Below are 23,107 nucleotides of genomic sequence, written 5' to 3'. Positions count from 1 at the left end.
CTATAGAGATGAGACCTTGTCTCAAACTTAAAATAAAATAAAATGGACATGAAAGGGATGGAGGAAATAAATTAAAGATTGGATTGTAAACAATGAAAAGAAAAGAAAAAAAAACTTTGAGTAGTCAAAGATGAATTTCTTATAGTGCTGATTTTACAAAATTAGACAATACAAACAGATAATAATAGGACTATCAAGACACATGTCTTTACAAATCTTAATTATACACTCAATTAGGTAGTATTGGATTCTAAAATGTAGAAAAAGGAGCTCGGAATTGTTAGTCAGTGGCAAAGCGCAGGCCTAGTGGGTGTGAGGCCTGGGGATAATTCTCAGCACAGGCCACGACAACAGCATCAGGAGAGAAGACAACCTTCTACAACTGACATGAGCATAAATTCAAAGCCAAGTGGAGAATCAATGTGCAAAGACCATGGCTGCAGTTGCTACATGAGATGAATAAATGCAAGAGCCATACAACCACCCTCAAATAAGCATCCAGCTCTGGTGATTTAGGGCAAGTTTGGCACAACACCTTACTCATGCAAATGGTCCTAGATCTGGAAAAAGGGAAGTTCCCAATTGCTTTTTTGAAGCTAGTTTAGTACAGGTATTACGAGTATTCAAGAATCTGATAAACCAAAGGTTATTTGGATTTATTAATGTAAAAATGTGCATAAGAAGGTACCTATACACACATATATTATATATGTGTATGTGAATATATAATATATAAAATATATTGCATATTTGTGTAATATAATATATACAGAAAACAATAGATTTATATTGGTAAACATATTAAAAATTCAAGGCCAGGAGAGTGTTTGCGGATTGCCTGAGGTCTTAGAGCTAGTAAACTGGGAAACTGGGTTCCCAAGAACCTCAAGCCAAAGACTGTGCTCCTAAGGACCAGAGGATGCTGCAGGAGAGATGTCTCACAGATGAGGAGTGCTGGCTGCTCCTGCAGAGGACCTGAGTTCGGTCCCTAGCAAACACGTGCTTAAGAACAGAAGTCAGACCAGTAAGAGTGCTTGTGAAAAGACATGATCTTGAACTGTGTCATGATTGCTAATTTCCATGTCAGAACTTTGAGAAAGGACTCTAAGCCTCATCTGCAAGGAGAACAGGAGGTGTTCCTGTGCATGAAGCTGACTGTCCCGTGTGTTACTGCAGACATTAGAGCCATTTTCTATCTTGGAAGAGATGACTGTGCTTTTGACCATCCCTCTCTCTAATACTGAAATGCCACTGTCTGCTGTTTCCCAGGCCAGCAGATCATCCCCTTTGTGCACAGGCAATGCCCTGGCTTTCCGGATGAGAGTGCCCAGGAGGACTTCAGAGATGCAGCGTGGAAATCGTTCACTTCAGCATTTATGTCATTTGCCCGTGTAATGACCGAACTCGACAGCTTGTCAGGAGTGACATTTAATATGCCTGCTCTACACAAGTCATATTTCATTACTTTTCAAGACAGGGGCCCCAGGGAAATGAGCTTGGTGGATTTGAGAGGGAGCTAATGCAGTCTATTCATCTGCCCAACACCCCAGACAGGTCTTCAGCTCAGGGCTCTGTTCACCAAGAAAAGCGGTATTTTTAGATTGCTGACAAATAGATTGATAGGTAATTTACTTCTGAAAGGAAGATGTTTTCATTGTCTTGGGTCTCAGGAAATTCAGAGGCATCCAACTCACTTCTATTGTTCACTGTAATAAGTATTCACATTTTAAATGAAATGGTATATAGTAGCAACAGAAAGATTCACAAGTAGGCTCTTTGATTGTGGTGTGTGTGTGTGTGTGTGTGTGTTTTACCAGGGATTGAATCTAGCGTCTATGGCTAGGTCAATACTCTGCCACCAAGTTATAATAGTAGAAGGATGTCATATTTTAAAATAAGAAAAACAAAAATGCAGAATTTCTTAGCAAAATCCTTCAACTTTATTTCCTCAGAAGAAAATGACCAAAACACTTGAAATTCAGTAGGAGTTTTTCTCTTATACTGGAAGCAGAGAATTTCATGTTGTATCTAAATTATACTCAAAATATTACAGAATATCATAAATAAAAGTCCCTGAGAATATAAACACAGAATTTCTAATCATGTACCACAACAGAAAAATGTATTAAGACTATAGCCATACCTCCCTGCCTACACCCAGTCTCCTCTGAACTGAAGCTAAGTAGGGAGTGACCTGGTTAGTGCTTGGGTGGGAGAAAGGGCATCAGTGGGATGCAACCCATAGATATTCAGATGAATGTGTGCAAGGAATAGCAATAGCCTCTCTATCCCTCCACACCTCTGAATGGGTAGTTGTGTGTGTACATGTGTGTATACATGTGTGTGTGTGCGTGCGCAGGGGCTACATCTTATAGAAAGATACAGGAAAGAATTTACAGATGCAAGAAGACAATGACAGGAAGCAGAGAGAAAAATATGAAATACGTTGTGAGTAAATGTCAAGTATAATGACAGTAAGAAGTGATATGCCATGTTCACAGAATTTTTGTCCTGTGAAGGTGGCAGATAGAGAAAAGTTAGAAATATTAGCGCCTGTAAGAAAGGACCCTGAAACATTTCAGGCAAATCCCCGTCTGTGAGCAGGACTGAGCCCCTGCTACAGGACAGCCAAGGCACACATTGTTAACTAGCCCTCTCTCCCCAGGCTGTACCTGGAGCCAATTACACCAGAACTGCTGGGAGTGACCAGCTCTCAGCAGGTTTCAGAGCTCCCTCTGGGCTTCTAATGAGCTAGATTTAAGAATCGCTGACCTAGATCTTGGCATTCTCCTTGTGTCTTCTAAGCAGGATGGTTTGTACATCCAACAAGACCTTATAAAACATCTACCTTGTGCCCAGCATTGTTCCAAGCAATGGTGATGAGAATTTAATGAGAACAATGAATGGCACACACGACTGCCTTCCAGAGCATCAGAGTCCATGCGGAGAAGTTCATGCGAAATCCTCATATCCATTGTAGTAAGGAACAGAACAGTAGCTCATTGGTGTTATTCACTAAGCTAGTGTTAGCCAAATGATAAGCACATATGCATTCCTTAATTCTCTGTTCTGCTACTACTTCACTTTACATATAAAAATATTCATTTTCAGGCATCTAGTGGCCTGACTATAGTATAATATAGCATAGCATAGCACAGCATAGCATAGCACAGCATAGCATAGCATAGCATAGCATACCATGCCATACCATACCATAGTGGTCACAGTGAAATGTTGGAGAAGGAAACTAACAATTCAACCGGAAGCGAGATGCTGCTTTAACTTAAGGGAAACTTCAGTGTAAAATACCTTTAGGGATTTTCCAGGGGAAGCAAAACAGATAAATGGTTTCAGTGTAGAAGAACAGCCATAAGACCAAAATGTGTAGGAGTATCATCAGTAGTGAAGCCGGAGCTCGCAGGAAGTTTAGTTGGGACCAACCAGACTTTCCTTGTGTCACTCATGGACATTTGGCCACACATGACACGTGAGTATCTCAAATAGAATGTCTATGCTCCTGGAGGTCTGCTCAGTACAGCTAGTAACTGGCAAGGCACCTACCAGCTCCTCATTGTTCAGTGATGTCCTGATGACCATAGCAAGTGACAGACCAGATTTCCGGGCAGCCAGGGTCTGAAATAGACAGGATTATGACTGATTAATATAGGGCAAAGGTGGCTTGCATGCATTTCAGAAGGCAAAGATGTAATAATGCTAGCTGTCACTGTTTTAGTAGAAAAGGGCTTTGTCATCCTACCACTATGAATGGAACGCAATGACTGTTAAAAACAGAGACCCCTAACCTTGGCATTTGAGCCTTCATGAAACTGAAGTCCATCCAAGAGATACGACTACTTAAAAGTTTCTGGGATAGAAAGAGGCTTCTAGAAGTTTGCTGTTCCCTGGGGTACAGTTATAATCTGTCAAGAAACATGTGCACTGATGCTACCCAGCCTGACTGGAGAGATGATCTGAGCTGTACCTGACACTGCATGACTCCTGGGGTGTTTCCTAGAATATTCTTTATATCTAGTGGGGATATGTCTCTCGCACACCCTTATCAAGTGAATGAGCACCCAAATGGACATCATCTTCAATAGCATTCAAGACCTTTCCATTTCCACTCCTATAAACTGAACTGTCACTATCTGCTTCCTACCCAAACTCTATGCTTTCTGAAACATCACTGCTACAGAGAAATTTAAAAATCGGAAACCTGATGAGATATGAACACGCCATCCTACCAGGAGCACAGGGAAGTCAGGTAGGAACAATGCATCTCTTCAGCCCCACCTGCTCAGAAACACCTCAGGATAATGGCGTCACATGGATGAAGCTACATGCATGCAAATAAATAAGTTACTTCATGTCCATCTTCTACCCACGGTGTCAACTTGAAGAGGGTCACTTTTGAAGGTTTTACCTATGATAATTGTACTCTTCACCCCTAATAACTATGCCTACTCACTTCTGTTACTGAGATAAAAAATCTTAGGGAAGAAAGGTTTATTTGGCTTATAATTCCAGGTCTATCGCACTGGGGAAGTCAAAGCAGGAACTCAAGAAGCTAGTTACATCACATCCATAGTCAAGAGCAGAGAGAAAATAATGGCAGCCTGATTTGCTAGCTTCCTCCTCCTTTTTACTCTCCAGACTCCCCTACCTTAAGGAATGGTGCCGCCCACCAAGGGCTGGATTTTCATCTGTCACTTATCGATTAATTGTCCACAAGCTAACCTAATCTGCATAATTCCTCATTAAGACTGGCTTCTTAAGTGATTATAGGCTATGCCAAGTTGATAGTTAAAATTAACCAGCATGAAGTACTTGTTTCTAATTTTATGATTTTCTTACATTTCTTTTGTGTTTAGTTTTGTTATATATACACTTTTTAGCTTCATAGAACTAAGCTTGATGTTAGATTCTTGGAGAATTTAACAGTACACTCAGATCCCATGTGTGTATGGGTGTATCGCCAGGTAGCCCTGGCTGGCCTAAAACTCATTATGTACACCAAGCCAGCCTCTAACTCATGGACAGTTCATCCCTCTCTACCCTCTGGGTGTTGGAATTACAGGCACATATGGGAACTAAAACTTATTCCAGAGTAGCTCTATTTCGCCACCTTGCCCTCTTTTTATCTCATGAATAAAATGAGTGTCTGTGTGAGAAGATCAGAGAATGATGAAACAAATTGAAAAGCACTTACCATGGCCTGAAGATTCCAGGAGCAAAAGGAAACAACATTTAAATCATTAAACATATGAGAAATGGGTAAAGCACGAGAATGTTCCCTTAGTGTAACAGAAAATTCCCCACGCTGTCCTGACAAAAATCTGAGCTAACTCCATCATGTGCCGTGCTTTCCACTGCAGGATCATACAGGGCACCATCTTAATTAACTAACATTTTTGAGAATTAGTTTTAGTGTGTGTGTGTGTGTGTGTGTGTGTGTGTGTGTATGTGTGTGTGTGTGCATGCGCACATGCACACCCATGAATGCAGGTGCCCACAGAATATAGAAAGGGTCCCAGACTTCAGAGATGAGTTACAGGTGATTGTGAGACACCTGATACAGGTGCTGTAAACCAAACTCTGGTCTTCTGCAAAGTAGCATTTACTCTTAACCACAGAGGTTAACCTCTAGTCCTGTAACATTTCATTTCAAAATTAAAGTGACTGCCTTTAGTGGTTTTCTTAGCAAAATCAAATGTTGCTGATATACAAATTATTCACATTGATGCTAAAAGTGATATTAATTTTTTGTATAAAGTAAATTCTGATATTAAATTACTAAGAGTATTAAACACCCATAGAAAAAATGAATCGTGTTTTGTGTATCGCCGCACCGAGCCTGTAAGAAGTCTGGATGATAGAATAGAACAATAATATTTGACATTCAGAAGGGCTTTTCCTTTTAAGATTTATTTTTCAATTATGTGTATGTGTGCATCTGTGTGTGTATGCCACAGTATGCATGTGCCAATAGAGGCCAGTAGAGGGCAGCAGATCCACTGCAGCTAGTGTTAACAGGTCTTTGTTAGTCACTCAACTTGAGTACTGTGAACCAAGAAAACTCAGGTTTTCTGCAAAAACAATTAGTGTGTTTAACCATTGAAAGATCTCGCCAGGTCTAAGCATGCTTCTCATGATAGAGCACAGACCACTGTCCCACAGTCAGGTCTTGGCATTTCTGAGTGGTCTCAGAATTCCTCCTTGCAGGAGGGCGAGCTCTTCAGAGTTATGTTCAGGACCAACACAAACCTTAATGATTTGGAAACAGCAATCTTCTTTTGACGGAAGAGCTTAGTAATCTAGCTAGACTCGTTTGTCACATGTAAGAAGATTGGTTAGCACCATCTGTTTCCATTGTAAAGTCTGGAGTCTACTGTGTTGAAGTGAAGAAACCCAAAGACAGCTTTAAACTTTGTAAATTAATCTTGTAATCCTTCACAGTATTGAACATCAAAGACCAGCTCCAACAGCTTACTTGGTCTTCTCTGCTAGTTCTTCTGGCTCAATTTTAAAGTCCGTTTAACTAAAACTGTGTAATTTCCACTGATGTCAAAAGCAGTTGAAAGGTTAGAGTCATTTCTTTCATCAGATGCATTTTTAAAAAAATAATGAATGTGTTAATGCTGGGCAGACACTGGGTTTGCATACTTTACCCCATGAAATATTTATGAGCTAGGTAGTCAATGAGAAAGGCTTTACATTTTAACAAAGGAAACATCAGATAGGCATGCAGTCAGGGAGAATTAAGCAGGAGTAACTCACCACATCCCGTACAATCGGCAATGTTTTCTTCCTGCGGAGATCAGGCATGCTATCTATTCCATAGAGTCCACGTCCAGCCCTGAGTGGGGACAAAAAAGCAATGATTTCAACAGTTGAAATGACATTGTATGACGAAAAAAAAGGTCCCTACTGTTTATATAAAGGCTGTGAAAATATCAAGTGGAGATTATTGTTTTCAATTCATTTGCAAAACGGTAAAGATCCAAGACTCCAGGTTTTTGTTCAGGGTGAAACTCCAGCTGCTGCACCTGCTGATAGTCTGTTGTTGTTCTGCGTGCCACATCGTCAGCCACTCAGCTCCACAATAGCGTTTTACAAACCATGGACAAATTTTAAGCACTAAACCGTTGGCTTCTCTTACCTGAATTTCTCTCACAAGTAAATACATGGGATTAAAAGATTTGCTATCCTTTATTTTGTAATAGTAACAAAGGTTAGGTCAGCTGAATATTCATCTCAAGTCTATTGATTGAATGAACTTCTAAGAATGCAATTAATAAACAAGTGAGGGAAATACTACGGGGCTGGCGGCATGGCTCTGTGGTTAAGAGCACTTTCTCTTTAAGCATGAGGACTAGAGTTCAAATTCCAGCACTGCTAAAAGCTACATGTCCCCTAAACACCTATAACCCCCTATCTAAGGTGGGGTATGGAGACAGGGGGATGATGGACAAGGCTTGCCTTGAAAATGCAAGCCGCAGGTTTAGGGAGAGACTTTGCTTCACAGGAACAGGTGGAGAAGTTCAGCAGAGGACAGCCCGTCCCTTTTCTGACTTCTGTGTGTGTACACATGTACACTCTGAACATGCTCACACACACATACACACACACACAGAGAGAGAGAGACAGATAAAATATATCTTTAAAAACTTAATTGCAAAAAAACAAGTGCAAACTGCAAAATTGAATATGTGTAAGCTAGTACAATCCTCTCTCTGTGTGTGTGTGTGTATGTGTGTTTGACTATGTATGCACAGAAAATATATAGATGGCTCTTGTTCAAATTTAAAGTGCAGTTACCTATATAGAATGAAAGCAGGTAAGAGAAGAGAAGGCTCACATAATGATAAGTGGTTTTCAAACAATGTATCATTTTATATATGTATAGTGTTTAGAATAATTTTAAGAAATACATTTTTTATTAATTAACTTAATTTTTAAAAACAATCTTTTCTCATTTTAGATACCAACCCTAGTTCCCACTCCCTCCCCTCCTCTGACTCTCTCCACCTTTCACCTCACCCAACCCCTTCTACTCCTCAGAGTGGGTAGGGCATTCATGCATGGGGAGTCAACAAAGTCTAGCACATCACTCTGAAGCAGGACCAAGGATGACTCTGAACTTCTGATCCTCCTGTTTTTACCTCCCAAGTGCCGGATGACAGGTCTGTGTCACCACGCCTGGATTATATGATACTGGCGATCAAACCCTGGGCATCGTCTGAAGGTGTTCTACCAACTGAGTTACACCTTAGCTCCAATGTTGGTTTCTCACTGTGCCAAATCGAGTCATTTTGCACTGCCAATTAACTTCTAAAATCTGATGACAATATCTCCTGATGGGGACGGGGATGTGGTCTGTAAATCTCTGTTGATGCCTTCCTTGCACATCTGAGGACCAGCCTCCTCACATAAGCAGCTCAGCTCCTGCTGATTGCAATGGCCTGGCAGCTCTGCCTCCATGACGGACTATAAGAATTGATGACAGGTTATTGGTATTTTAGAGGCCCATTTCCACTGACACAAAATGGCCTCTGCTGTGACATTTAGCTCGACAGGGGACAGCTTTGTCTTCCTGGAATTTTTTTCTCCCAGCTGCCACAGTTTTAGTTTCAATACCTTCTGTGGATTCAATTATTGGTTTGGTAATTGTAGACAAATAAATCATCAAATTTATTGTACAACTCATAAAATAGTACTAAAAGTAAACTAGCAATGATGATAAAGCAGCCATGAAGGGACCATAGAGGCACAGCTAAGCTTAGAGACAAGCATCAAACGATGTAGTGAATGTGAAGCCTGGGGATGCTTCCTATGGATAGCAAAGCGCCAGTGTTGGAGAGCTGCTTTGACCGTTGGCAGCTGCAGTTTGAATGTGGCCCTACACGGAATCATGTGCTTTCTTAAAAATACGAGGCTTTAAAAGACAACCGGACTGCACAGTTCACGAACTTTGTAGATGACATTGAGTCACATTGTCGAAAGGTTGGGCATGCCTGACTGAAGCCATAGGATAAAGGAGAGGGGCGAATGTGGGCAGAGATCGACATGGATGGAAGAAGAGAGACGAGGAGGAAAGTGACATGCTTCGCTCATGAGACCCACGATCCTGCTTTTCACAGCGTGGCGAAGATGCTAACCCATGAGCCAGGTGTGTCGCCTGAACCTATTGTCTCAGATAATAGGAGATTCTGATGGAGGGACAGTGTAGTTGAGCCCAGGGGTTTAAGCAATTCTGGACAACATAGAATGAGACAATAATTCAAGAAAAGAAACTGAAGTCAAGCAAAATGAAAAACCAAAAGACCCCACCCCAAAGTCCCCCAAACTAAATAATGGTTAGCTACTTCCCAGAATAATTCAAACTGGGCACGCTAGGACATGGGTTGTAACAGTCACAGTGAGTCAGAGCTTCAGATTTGGGTTACAAAAAAGTGGTATTGGTGGCAGCAACTTTTTCTTCCCATTCTCTTCCTCTTATTCTTCCTCCTCCCCTTCTCCTCCTCTTCCTCATTTTGCTCCTTTTCTTCTTCACTTTTTTATACCAGAATAGCTTTTGTCTTCATATTTTCTGCTTTATCATTTGCTTTGAATTGACTGATAATTGTGTATATTTTGGCATGAAGCGTATTGTTTTAATCTCTATGTAAATCACAGAAATTTCCAATCAGGTTGGCACCCACCATCTCTCCACCTGCGGTTTGTGGTGTAAATATTGAATGTTCTTCTGAACACTAGAAAGCCACAGACTAGGAAAGAGAAGAAGAGCCATAAACTTACTTTTCTTCACACCCATCTTCTCAAAGCTCACTAACGAGCTCTTAGTATAAGTCCCTAAATTCCTACCTTCTCCACAGCGCACAAGCACAGAGATCTCTTGCTATGCAAAGCAATTTTCGGCTGTGATTCTAAGAAATGTCTCCATGTCTCCCCGTGAGCCATAACAATATGAAGTATACATTAACTAATAACTCTACGGCGCTGCACATCCATCATACTAACTGCTGCCTTCAGATATCTCAAAATGTTTTGACTTGTAAATAATATAACTGCCATGGCCATATCAAGAAACACGGTCAATTAAGACGATGATTGAGAAAGAGATTGTGTTAACAGCTGTGTTGTGCAATCGAGCTGTGTGCTTTCTATCCTATCAATTGTCATTAATTTTTTTTTGCCCTGTTTTCTTACAGAGTATGATTAAAATTGCCAGAAGATTTTCAAAAACTTAAGCTAAACTGACAGACATTTTAGAATAAGTTTCACACACTTCTTGGGTCTTTTTTTTCCTGTCTTGTGACTGTTTTAGCAGAGAGAAGATATAAAAAGACCTAAACTGGTACCATAGAGGCCAGACCAAGTTCCCTTCAAACTGGAGTTGTAAAGCCATCCAGCATGAGTGGCGGGACCAAACTCGGGGAAACTGTAAGAACAGTAAGCAATTTTAACCACCGAGCCATTACTTGAGCCCATGAAATAAATTCATTTGTGTGTGTGGGGGGGAAGGATTTTTTTAATTCTCTCATATATTACATCATGACCATCAAAATGGATTCTTAACCCCCACAGATAGGCCCCTGTGATTTCATTTAAGATCAAGTATCTATTTCTTTTTACTTTTACAATTTCATCATCACTATAAAAAGGTTATATATAATATATTAAAATGAAATTTCATATATATATATATGTATATATATATATGCTTATCCATCTAGCATTAATAAAGATTTCCTGTAAACTTAGACCCCAGGCTAGGTGTGTGGCTTGATGGTAGAGTTCTTGCCTATGATGATGAGGCCTAGATTCTCAGCAGTGAAAAATAATAAAGTCTCCTCACTGGCTTCACAATGCAATGAGCGTACTTGATACCTCCTGTAACTCTACAAAATGCAGAAGCAATCTCACCAGGAGGGAGGTGGGGAAGACTAAACTTTTAAAAATGAGAAAGACTGAATATAACAGCGGGCAAAGGACTGGCCTTTCAGATCGGAGGTCAAGGGCAGTACTCTTGAGTCCAGCAACTCCTAGACTCTGTAATGAGGCGGTCAGAAGAAGATGCTGAAACATCTGGTAGACCAGTAAGCAAAGAAGAAGACTCATTTTAGATAGATGCATTTTAATGACCGCACTTTAGCTGTTGTTGATTGGATTACCGTGACTCTGAGTGCAGCTAACAAACTAGCTAAAGAAGATTGACAATTAATGTGGGGCTTACCAGGTGCCAAGTACAATGAATACAATTACAATTGACATTGACATTCGCATATAGTCCAAAGCATATGGATTTCCCTTTCTTTTAAGGGATTACTAGGTAGTACTAATAACTACTTCCTTCATTTTAGGAATGAGAAGCGGAGAATTAGAACCCTTCAGAATCATTTGGAAGGCACTACCCAATGACAGTGGTAGAATTTGAGCCCATACCTGAAAGCATACCAAGCTGTAATGACAATAAGACAGGATCATCCCATTATCAATCACAGTGATGAGTGAGGTCACAGCAAATTCAATTTGACAGTTCATGACACTGAAGTTAGACAGCCTGTCTGTGTAGATCACACAGCTGATAGAGCACTGAATTTGACTTTACTGCAGGATTATTCTGCCTTAGTCCTCATGTGTTTATGGGCAAAGTAGGCTCTGGCTGGCATGAGGTAAGCAGTCTGCCTGGCCGAGCCAGAGTTCTGGATAATATTTAGGTTATTTTCAAAATATCTCACGAGTTATTATCTTCAGATTAGAAAACACACTCCATAGCGTAAATGCCCCAGTCCTCCATCAATAGCTCCCTCTACTACACAAGAATTGTGGTTAGACATGGGAGCCGCTTAGACTGCAGACAGTACAAATGGGGTACAGTCCATGGTGACAAGCTACCACTGAACTCTCAGGAAAATCAAGAATCAAATGAACCTGACAAAATTAATGTTATTTTGTACATAAATCAAGCAGAAAATTTCCTGGAAGGACATTTGCTCTATTATACAAGCTTTGAAATTACTATTATTTGCTTTTTGAGATATATTACTATAGAGCCTAGGGTCTTCTAGAACTCTCTGAGTAGCCCCCAAATGCCTTAAAATGTATGATATTCACTTATGAAGTGTAAGGGATTACAGGCAAGTGCTATAATGTATATTGTAAAAGGCTTAAATGAATGTTATTTTAACTGTAATGCCAGTAACTGTACCTTGTGGCCTTCAGTGTAGTATTCTGATTAAGTATGCAATATGTATTATAATATATAATTTATTTTATGTGAATGGATGTTTTGTCTGCATTTGTGCATGTGCACCATGGGCACGCAGTGCCTATGGAGGAGAGAAGAGAGAATAAGATCCCTTATGGAGGAGAGTTATAGTTGGTTGCGAGTCACCATGTGAGAGCTGGGGCAACCGGTGTTCTAAACTGATGAGCCATCTTTCTAGCTCTAATAATGTTCTTGAATAGACCTAATAACATACTGAACATATGGAGACTGGAAAAAGAACTCCAGGAAGATGCTAGGAGAATACAACACAAAAAACAGCAGACAGTATATGAAAACTGCTTAGCGTTCCTCATCACCAGGGCTTCATGCAGTATCCTCAGGGGAGTCCATTACACCTGCTCAAATGGCTGTTATCAGCAAGACAAAAGTGTGGTATTGTGAGGAACACTGAAGAAGAGGATTGTGCACGCTTTTGTGGCTTGTAAAATAGAATAGTCATTGTGTGCAATAGTACGAGGAGTCCTCAGACAGTAAACAAGCACAGTGACAGTAAATGAATGAAAACTTGATTACTATGATCTAGCCATAGGAGGTGGCATACACTTGCCAAGAGATAGCTGTGAACATGCATTATAAGCCCAAAGTCCTTTATTTATGGCTAGAAACCAAATATGAGTGAGTACATCCCATGTTCCTCTTTTAGGGTCTGGCATACCTCACTCAGGATAGTGTTTTCTATTTCCATCCATTTGTATGCAAAATTCAAGAAGTCCTTGTTTTTTACTGCTGAATAATACTCTAATATGTATATATTCCATACTTTCTTCATCCATTCTTCTTCTTCCGTCTCCCACAGGTCAGGGAACCCTGATTGCTCTTCGAGCAGATGAGGAAGGGTGACTTGATCGGGGGAGGGGGAGGGAAATGGGAGGCAGTTGCGGGGAGGAGGCAGAAATCCTTAATAAATAAATAAATTAAAAAAAAAGAGATAGCTGTGCCCCTTCGTTTATTGCCGCGTTACACATAAGAGCAGAAATGATTAAATGAATGTGGATTCCACATGCAGATGAATGACAAAGGAAAGGTGGTGTGTCACAGAATGCTGTCTGGCTACAGAAGAGGAGATCCCAGTGCTTGTGGCAATGAGGATGACTGTGAAGGAGACCAGGTCTCTCTAGAGGAGGAATTTGAAAACGTTGACTCTGTGAAATGACAGTTATCAGGATCTGGGTTGGGTGGTACACAGGTGGAACCCGAGAAATACTGGTTAGAGGATATGAAGTCTAAGTGAGATACAGATACCATGATGAATATAATCAATATATCATGTTTTTTTTTCACAAATTGCTAGGTGGATATTAAGCATTTTTATTCAAAAATGTTAAGCATGTTATATAATGTATATTACTTAGGTATAGTTATCATTCTTTAGTGTATATATATATATATTATATATATATATACTTCATCACTGTATATAATGAAAGCACAAGTAGTTTGTTCTGTTGGTTAAAATATAATAATCAGAGATAAGATTATCTACAAGGAGAAAAATAGGAAGCGTTTTTCCTAAAGGTTGATCTTTTTGAGTATAAGAAGAAATGGTTTGATTTCCATACGAGGACAGCTGATGACTAACAGGCTAATGTCCATTGAATAGCTGATTTCTGTCGGATATCAGAAAACAGATTGACTCTATACAAAAGAGATGTTAAATTAATTGAATTCCTAAAACATAATGCCTAACACTTCTGATTAATTCTCCAAGACAGTTGTTGGGATAGCTGTATGATTCATTTTCTTAGAGTCAAGGAACATTTAAGATTGTGAGAGATTAATAACGAGTCATTCTAAATCTTTTCAGTTTAATCCTTTAGTGGTTAATGCATAATAATGCCTCCCTTCTTCACTTAGTATTAATTTTCACACCCATTTAACACAACTGTTCTGACAATAATCATGCATGTCCCTACTCTCTGAATGTAAACTAGCCAACATGTTCCCTTCTCACGCTACCAGTGTTTTATATTACTGTTAAGAGTGAATCGCTGTTAGAGTATGTACTCATTTATAAGTGGATATTACATATAAAGCAAAGAACAACCAGGCTACCATCCTCAGCCTCAGGATAACAAAGAGGACCCTAAGAGGGATGCACGAATCTCCCTGGGAAGAGGAAATAGGTGAGATATCTTGGGTAAACTTTGGGTATAACGAAGGGGATGGTGGGGAGGGAACATGAGGGATCAGGATGGCCAAGTTGAGGGATTCAACAAGAGAATGTATCGGCATAAAATAAATGCAATGCAGGTATTAAAGAATATTTACCACTTTAATGATAAACTTACAGAACCAAAGTTCCAGCGTAGTACAGGAGGTAGGAAGGGGAAAAGGGCCGAGCCGCCTCCCTGTGCGCCCATTTATTGGCAGGCATTCGCCCGAGGCAAACCCCGCCCCCTAAAGGGGCTGTCTTAACCCTACAAGAGAATCCAGTGCTGGCTATTTCTCTCATCTGCCTCTCCCCACATCTTTTAGTTGTAAATATTCTAATATTATTCCTGTTTTTACTACCCAGCTTCTCCATTTGGCTCCTTGATTCATTTTGCCCTGAACAAAGTGGCTGCATTTGCCCTCCTCTAAGCATTCAGCCATGACACCAATGTGATAGGGTGTGTGGGAGGGATAGAGGGGGAGAGTAATGAAAGAGATATCTTGATAGAGGCAGTCATTGTGGGGTTAGAAAGAAACCTGGTACCAGGGAAACTCCCCAGAACCCACAAGGATGACCCTAGCCAAGACTCCTAGCAATAGTGGAGAGAGTACCTGAACTGGCCTCCCCCTGTAATCAGATTTGTGACTACCCTCATTGTCATCACAGAGCCTTCATCCAGTAACTGATGGAAGCAGATGTAGAGATCTACAAGCACTGGGCCGAACTCCGGGAGTCCAGTTGAAGAGAGGGAGGAGGGATTATATGAGCAAGGGGTTAAAAATCACGACAAGAAATTTATAGAGACAGCTGGCCTGAGCTTGAGGGAGTTCACGGACTCTGGACTCTGGACAGACAGCTAGGGAGCCATCATGGGACTGATTTAGGCGCTCTGCATCTGGGTGACTTGTATAGCTTGGTCTTTTCTAGGGCCCCTAGCAGTAGGACCAGGACCTGTCCTTGATGCATGAGCTGGCTCTTTGGAACCTATTTCCTATGGTGGGATACCTTGCCCAGTCTTGATGCAAGGAGGAGGAGCTTGGTCCTACCTCAACTTGACATACCATGCTTTGTTGACTGCCATGGGAGGCCTTACCCCATCTGAATGAAGATGATGGAGGAATGGGTGGGGAGGGGTAGAAGGGAGGTGGACGAAGGGAACAGGAGGAGAGGAGGGAGGGGAAACTGTGGTTGGTATGTAAAACAAATATAAATAAATAAGCATAGAAACAAATAAAATTTTAAAAAGAGTCTCTGTCTATGTAATTGAAGACCCACTCCTAATACAGGATTAAACACTAGTTCCTAAATGCATTTTGAGGTCACATTTAATCACACCTAAGATTTCATATTATTGCTCACAAACTAGAGATACTCAGGGCTTCAGACAATATGGTAGTCCATCTTTTCCTACAGTCTAACAGAAGAGCAATGAATTGACACAGAGGCAAAGACCCTGCCTCCAAGCTGGAGAATCCGAGTTCAATGCCAGGGTCCCGCATGGCAGAAGGAGAGAGTCTAGTGCTGGCTATTTCTCTCACCTGCCTCTCCCCACATCTTTTAGTTGTAAATATTCTAATATTGTTCCTGTAATCTTTTCATCAATGTTTTTACTATCCAGCTTCTCCATTTGGCTCGTTGATTCATTTTACCCTGAACAAAGTGGCTGCATCTGCCCTCCTCTAAGTATTCAGCCATGACGCCAGTGTGATAGGGTATGTGTTCTAAGACCAGCCCAGCAATATTGTTCCTATCACGCAGGAGGACAAATCAAGGACATAGAGATGGTCTATGGATGGTCGAGGTAATGCCATATTTCTTGGTGGATTCTTTAATGAGGGCCACGACGGAGGTGGTTGCTCCTTTGTCTTTTCTAACCCTCCATTCCACTTTATGAACTTTGGTAAAAAACCCCAATTTGAACTGCTATAAAATTTTAAAGAATAAATGGCCTCTATGTCACAGATACTTTGTATTCTACTAAATTACTTTCTACTTTCTTGGTCATTTGACCTCATAAAGCTCCGTAATGCTAAATTAACAATTTAGACAGGGACCTCTGGATCTAGTTCTTTCTTTCTCTCTCTCTTCTCTCTCTCTGTCAAATCCATATTCCTTTGAAGCACATATTCAGAAGCATTTACTTCCTTCTTATTTATCTTTACATCATTTTTGAAAAGCTAATGGCATTTAAGGTTTTTGAAAGAGATACTCAGGCTATGAAAGATTACAATTCTGGTGGGAAAGGGAAATGTGCGTCACATTTCCAGTAACAAAAGCTGGGCTGGAGAGATGGCTCAGTGGTTTAGAGCACTTGCTGCTCTTCTTGATGACCTCTGTTCGGTTCCTAGCACCCACACCAGGTGGCTCACAGCCACCTGTAACGTCAGATGCAGGGAATCTGGAACCCTCTCTGGCCTCTGTGAGCACCTGCATACAAAATACACACATACATATACTCAGGGACACACTCCTACATAGTCATGTGAAATAATAAATAACCCCCCTCCAAATCACAACACTGACATAGGAAAAGAAAATAATCTAATGGTCCTCTGTATTTTTATGAGATAAAACCTAAACACGGCTTTTGGTGGTTTTCGTAGGTGGGGATAACTGAGGACAATGTCAGCTGTCAGAGATTAACTTCTAACCACTCCATCACTATATCCATATATTCTCAAGTCTCATTATCTAACAAATTGTTAAGTAGACAATGTAGCCTTTTCCAGAACTTTCAGCTCCTCATATCACCCCCTTTTGCCCATCCTGTGGTTTATATATACCCAAATAACCCTCATACATAACTGTATGCTGCTGAGCAGAAAATATGCAACCCACACACTTTATCATAATTAAGCATCAATTACTATTTGGAAACAATTTCCCCTAAATTAAAACTCATGCTGGATAGGGTCTCCCCTTAGAGAGCTAACGTTCAAACTTCTGTAGTAACTGTGAAATTGTGTGTGCTTTTGTACCTTGGCTTGGAGCTAATTTCCTTAGTAATCTTTTCTGGGAAATCTCTGGCTCCATTTACACACAATTTGCAAAATACAATCATTTGTAATTAATGGAAGGCCAGCTGGTTAATAGGCTAGACCCAAATGTCGTTAAGTGGAATCAAATATCCAATAGCAAAGAAACTTTATTTCTTAAAACCTGAAATCGTAGATTCCCTTTAATTATAGTTTGGTAGATGCCTGCTGCATATTTTAAACCCTGAAAATTTTAACAATCAAAGCCTCTCCCATTAGTGCTGAGAATCAGCCGAGCCCCAAGGCAAGCTTGAAAGCTATTAGGTGGCCTTTTCTGGCCTTTTCAGCCCAACTCCCTCCGCTTTGTAGACCATGTGTCTAGCAACCTTTCTCTTGAAGCTTCTGGTTTCCTGCTGGTGATGCACCTCACCACCAACAGAAGACAAACTCATCTTTTCTGAATAGCTCCAGGGCAAGGCCTTTCTGGTTTGCTCACCTCAAGGACAGACCGAAGATGAGTGAGAAAAACAGAAACTTATTTCAGGGATCCCTGTGTCCCCAGATAAGACCACAGGTCAAGTCCTGGTTATGCATGGCATGCTGATTATGGCAGAGCTGCAAGGAGACTGTAGGATTCTTAGGGTAAAGTCAGCATCACATATACCCTGTTGTGGTTTTAATCCACTGTTGACCAGGGGTGAGTACTATGGGGATTCCAATAAATACAGTGCATAAACTATACTGTAGTTTGCCATAATATATCACGGCAGTACAGTTTTTAAACATTCCTATGAGCAGGAACCCCTCCACCCTTATGTTTCACCTTGGCCATTCAGTCTATCCCTTCACCTTCCTGGGTAAGTGATTGACACTCCTGTGATAGACAGGCCGCTGGCACCTGTGCAATATAGAATTATCTCTCCTCCCTGAAGGTTTGGAGTTGACTACCTCATCTGTTTGGAAAGCTACAAAAATAATTATGTTTTACAAAATAATTCATCTGCAAACTATGCCTGTGCTCCAGAAAGAGATTACTCAGGACTGTGTAAATGACAAGAAGCTTAGTCTACAGACTCCCATTGCAGGCTCTTAAATACCTGGATTGAAGAGGCAAAAACCAACCAATCATGTTACCATTGTGCCCACTTTGTTCCTCTTAAGATACACATTATATGATGAGCTAACTATATGTCTTTGCATATGACTGCTCAGATGAGAGACTTGTCAAAACCAGAAGCTATATGCATTTACTTTCATCTCTAGTATTTAGAATAGGACTTTACATATATGTCTTAATAAATAAGAAAATTAATGAATGAAAGAATTATTTTTTAAACTACTCTTTATATATTGAAGCAAACATGTCCACATATGAATGCACATCCACCTGGAGGTTGGGTATTTCTAAAGTTAAAGATTGCCTCAAATTTCTTTTTCTTCTCAGTGTTCAGATGATTGTTGTTGACAGGTATGCTTGTGTGGTCAATGGAGAAGTCAATTCGTTGTTTCCCTAGGCCAAGCATTCTTGCTGGTGTTACCACTGGCGTGTTTTCTGTTCTCTTGACAACAGAGGCAAAAGTGAAGTGTTCCTTAGAGAGGCACCTGGCACTTCAGGTAGAGTGGCTAGGAGCTCACATCCACCCCATGGTGGGAGGACAGCTATTTAAACAACGACAAACCCATCTATGTTGAGCTTAAGAAGAGGAATCACTCTGCTAGCGAGCTGCCAACTAGTATTCTAGAATTTTTATTCAAAACCAGCCTTTAACAATACAAACATAGGCATAACCAGAATGAATGGGGAAAGGACACAAGAAGACACCTAGTGGGGAAGCCTTTGCTTTAGGCAGTTGCCAAGGAGACACCTGTCACGTCCCTCAGTTTACAGTCCTTTTTCTGTGTGTCTAGATGCAAGAGCGACTTTCAGTGATACTATAGGATTCCCTGATTTTAGAGAGGAAACACCTGCCAGTGGTATATGTGGTTTCTAGGAAACAGACTTCCTGGACATGGCCACACAACAAAAATTAACCTGAGGCTTTCCTTGGCATGCACGCCTGCCTGCAATCTAATAGACCGATTACACAGGTGCCCCTTCAGCCATCTGCCTGCTGTTTGTCCAGACCACCTAGGACGTACCTCTTTCCTCAGCACTTTGGCATGTTGAAGGCTTCATCACTCGATTACCCTCCCTTGGGAAATGATGTAAAGAAGACACAGGACAGCCTGATTTGCTAACTGTAAACATTTTAGTAAGGGAGCAGGTATGGTCACCTTCTACCAGCAGCAAGTCCCTGGTGTCATGGCTTAGTAACATGGCCCTCAGGGGAAAGTAAAGCATTTGAAGCAGTGCTGATTGGGAACTTATATTAAATAGTGGGGCTGTGGGAGTGAATAAAGCAACAAGATGCAATGCCAGCGCTTCCCTGTCTTATAACTTGAGGACAATGTGTCAGAGACTGCTGACTTTTGGCTGCTGTTCCAGTGCCATTGCAGGTCATGAAAACCAAGATGCCCTTGGACCTGGAGTTCTGGTCACAGGGTAGACAGCACTGATGTGGACTCGCTCTCATCCCCTCCCCACTTTTTTCCAAATGTGGACTATTCTAAGAAGCCAACTATCTTTGCATCAGTTCTGCTCACAGTGAGGCACAGCAATGGACAAAGCAGGATCCTGGGGGAGGTGGTTCCACGTCGCAGAGCTCACCCAGCGGGGTATTGGTGGTAGCCCTGTAGCCCTGGACTGCAGACCAAACACACGTTTCCTCACTTCCAGCTTAGACCTGCCGTAGCCGTAGCTTGCAATTTAACACAGTCAGATAAGGCACACTAGGAAAACAAGTAAATGCTACAGATGAGGGTCTTTCCATGGAGAGCAGGTTGTAAGCTATCTGCCAGCACACCTGTGGCTACATCTCTAGCTAAGCCACTCCCGTGTTCCTATAGCTTGTTATGTCACGAACACCTACTTCCGTTGTCCTCTTAATACTATTGTTGATTTACACAGGCCTGCAAAGTCTTTCTACATCTTCTTCTTACAAATATTCCAAGTTCTTAAAATTAAGTATCTTGAAGTCAGCAAGATAGCTCAAAGGGTAAAGGATAGTGCCAGCAAGCTTGATGACTTGAGTTTGATCAACAGGACCTACATGATAGAGCGAACCACCCCATATAAATTTTCTTTGAACGTCATACATGCAATATGGTACATACGCATACACACACACACTAAAATAAATAAATATGATAAATGTATCTGAGAAGCTCCAGTGAAACAGTCTAGTCACGTGATTTGATAATGACTTGAGTGCGATGCTCTTTGAAGATGATTTCCGGATTGAAGTCACTGCAGCACTGAGTATGTTCCTACATTATGCCCAGGTTCCCGAAGTGTAAAGTTTGAAAGGCAATTGTTATTAGGTCTCTTGTGCTTCTGGGTATCCTGCTTGTGGTGCCTCTGAGTGATTTCTGTGGCGCTTGCTTCTCTAGAGTAGAGGACGGATTTATCTGCTGATCAATACAATAAATAATATGGCTCTGTGAGACAAAGGTTTCTTCTTTCACTGTGGAGTTTTGAATGAGATTGGCCCCTATAAGCTTGAGTATTTGAATGGTTGTTCTGCAGTTGGTGAAACTTGTTAGGGAAGAATTAGGAGATGTGGCCTGGTTAGGGGAGATGTGTCACTCAGCGTAGGTTTTGAGATTTAAAAAATGCACACCCTTTCTAGACAGCTCCCCCAACTCTGCTTTGGGCTGGTGGATCAGATGCAAAATCTCAGCTATTGTTCCAATGCCATGCTTTCTGTCACGCTCTCTCCCGTGCTAATAATGGACAAAGTCTCTAAAACTGTAATCAAGCCCCAATTATATGCTTTCTTCTGTAAGTTGCCTCCGTCATGGTGGCTCTTCACAGCAGTAGAAGAATAACTAAGACAGTGGTTTTGGTTTTGGTTTGTTTTACTTCTTAAGACAGGGTCTCAAGACTAGATTCAAACTCTCTGTGTAGCTACTGCTGACCTTGAATGCCCAACCCTCCTCCTACTGATTCCAAAATGCTGAGATTACAGGTGTGTAATATAAACACAACCCCTGGCTTATAGAGTACTCAGGATGGAGATCACAGCTTTGTGCATGATGGGAAAGTACTGGACAAACTGAATTGCATCTCCAGCCCAAGACTTTGCCATTTTGACAGACTGTTTTCTTAAGCATGGAGATGGATAATTCACTGTATGTTCTGTACCTAGGCTTACCTCTCCATCACCCTGAGACACTGAAAGGAGAAGGAAAATGGATGAAAGCATGAACCTCTTGCTGTCTCTTCAGTCATGAACAATATTTTCCTTCATCTCTGACCGAGGTGTCTGGTGTCTACTGCTAGCGTCTATACAACTATATAGCCTATCTTTTAAATTTCCGGGAGTATCATATCAGACTCTTCCCAGTTCTTGAAATGCAGAGAATAAATAAGCAAATAATCTCTTTTCATTAAAGGAACATATGAACTTGTTAGGTAGATTTGTGGGGATAAAGGCAAGGAATTATGTAATAATGAAACATTTAAAGCTATGTCAGATAGCACAAAAGGGGGAGATTTGTGTCATAATGGATTTATCTTTCTTAGTGAAGTAATTTATAATATTCTATTGTCCCTCTGTTGTGGAATATTACTTTAATATTTAAAGATGTGTTGCATTTGTTTACACTGCATTTGTTTAATTATATAAAGATACATTGCTGTTTTACCTTGCATGCCTAAGGCACCTGATTGGCTTAATAAAACTCTGAACAGCCAATAGCTAGGCATTAGAGGGATAGGGCAGGGCTAGTGGGCAGAGAGAATAAATAGGAGGCAAACTCTAGGCTCAGGGAAGAGAAGAGAATGAGGAAGAAGGAGGGAGACAACAGCCAGCCAGACATGGAGTAGGACATACAGAATGAAAGAAAGGTAAAAAGTTCTGAGGCAAAACCTTGATGAAGAGAAACAGGTTAAAATAAGTGATAAGAGCTGGTGGGACAAACAAAAGCTAAGGCTGAGCACTCATAACTGTTATTAAGTCTCCATGTCTTTATTTGGGAACTGGTTGGTGGCCCAAAAGGAAGCCAGCTTACATGCTTAGACATAAAGCTAGTATTCTTGTCTTATCATTCTAATCCACAGTCATGCTTTCTAGACTGAAATGTCACTCATCTGATTATGAATCAAGCAATTATCAGCTGTAAATAACTTTCAAATAGAATCACTAATAAGAAAAAATAACACCTGTTTTCTAAGACAAAAATATATAATTTAGTAGGTTTTCTTGCCAAATGTATTAAATAGAAATAAATATTTCTTCCATTTGAATATCAGCTATGACAGATATTACAAGTTATTCATAACTACTCACTGTAACATTTATAAAAAGTTTTCAAGCAGGAAATATTACTTCTCTGAAAGATTTATTTTTATGTATGTATATATGCACAGTGTACGTGATTGTTTGTGTGTGTGCATGCGGGTGCCTCTACAGGTCAGAAGAGGGTGTTAGATCCCCTGGAGCTTGAGTAACAGGCAGATGGGAGCTGCGTGGTGTGGGTGCTGGGAACCATACTTGGATCCTCTGTAAGAGAGCGAGTGCTCTTGACTATGAGCCATCTCTTCATCCCCCTCATTTCTAAATTAAAGGGAAAAAATGTGATTTGGAA

The 23,107-nt window shown here is 40.8% G+C and overlaps 1 protein-coding gene across 6 annotated transcripts in view; it reads right to left on the bottom strand.

The window, feature by feature from the left end:
- The window catches only part of Unc13c (unc-13 homolog C), a 453,039-nt gene that overhangs the window by 280,166 nt on the left and 149,766 nt on the right, over window positions 1-23,107 (bottom strand). For 4 of the 6 annotated variants that reach the window (XM_075965264.1, XM_075965261.1, XM_075965265.1 and 1 more), the window contains 2 exons: window positions 6,778-6,856; window positions 3,562-3,633 (listed from right to left, as the gene is read on the bottom strand). In XM_075965264.1, the coding sequence (XP_075821379.1) occupies window positions 3,562-3,633; window positions 6,778-6,856 (151 nt within the window). Of the gene's footprint in view, window positions 1-3,561; window positions 3,634-6,769; window positions 6,857-23,107 lie in introns of all 6 variants that reach the window. The other 2 variants (XM_075965260.1, XM_075965263.1) reach the window with 1 other exon arrangement.

Source organism: Microtus pennsylvanicus, chromosome 3 (assembly GCF_037038515.1).
Source record: "Microtus pennsylvanicus isolate mMicPen1 chromosome 3, mMicPen1.hap1, whole genome shotgun sequence".
NCBI lineage: Eukaryota > Metazoa > Chordata > Mammalia > Rodentia > Cricetidae > Microtus > Microtus pennsylvanicus.
This window is presented reverse-complemented; position numbering and strand designations above follow the sequence as displayed.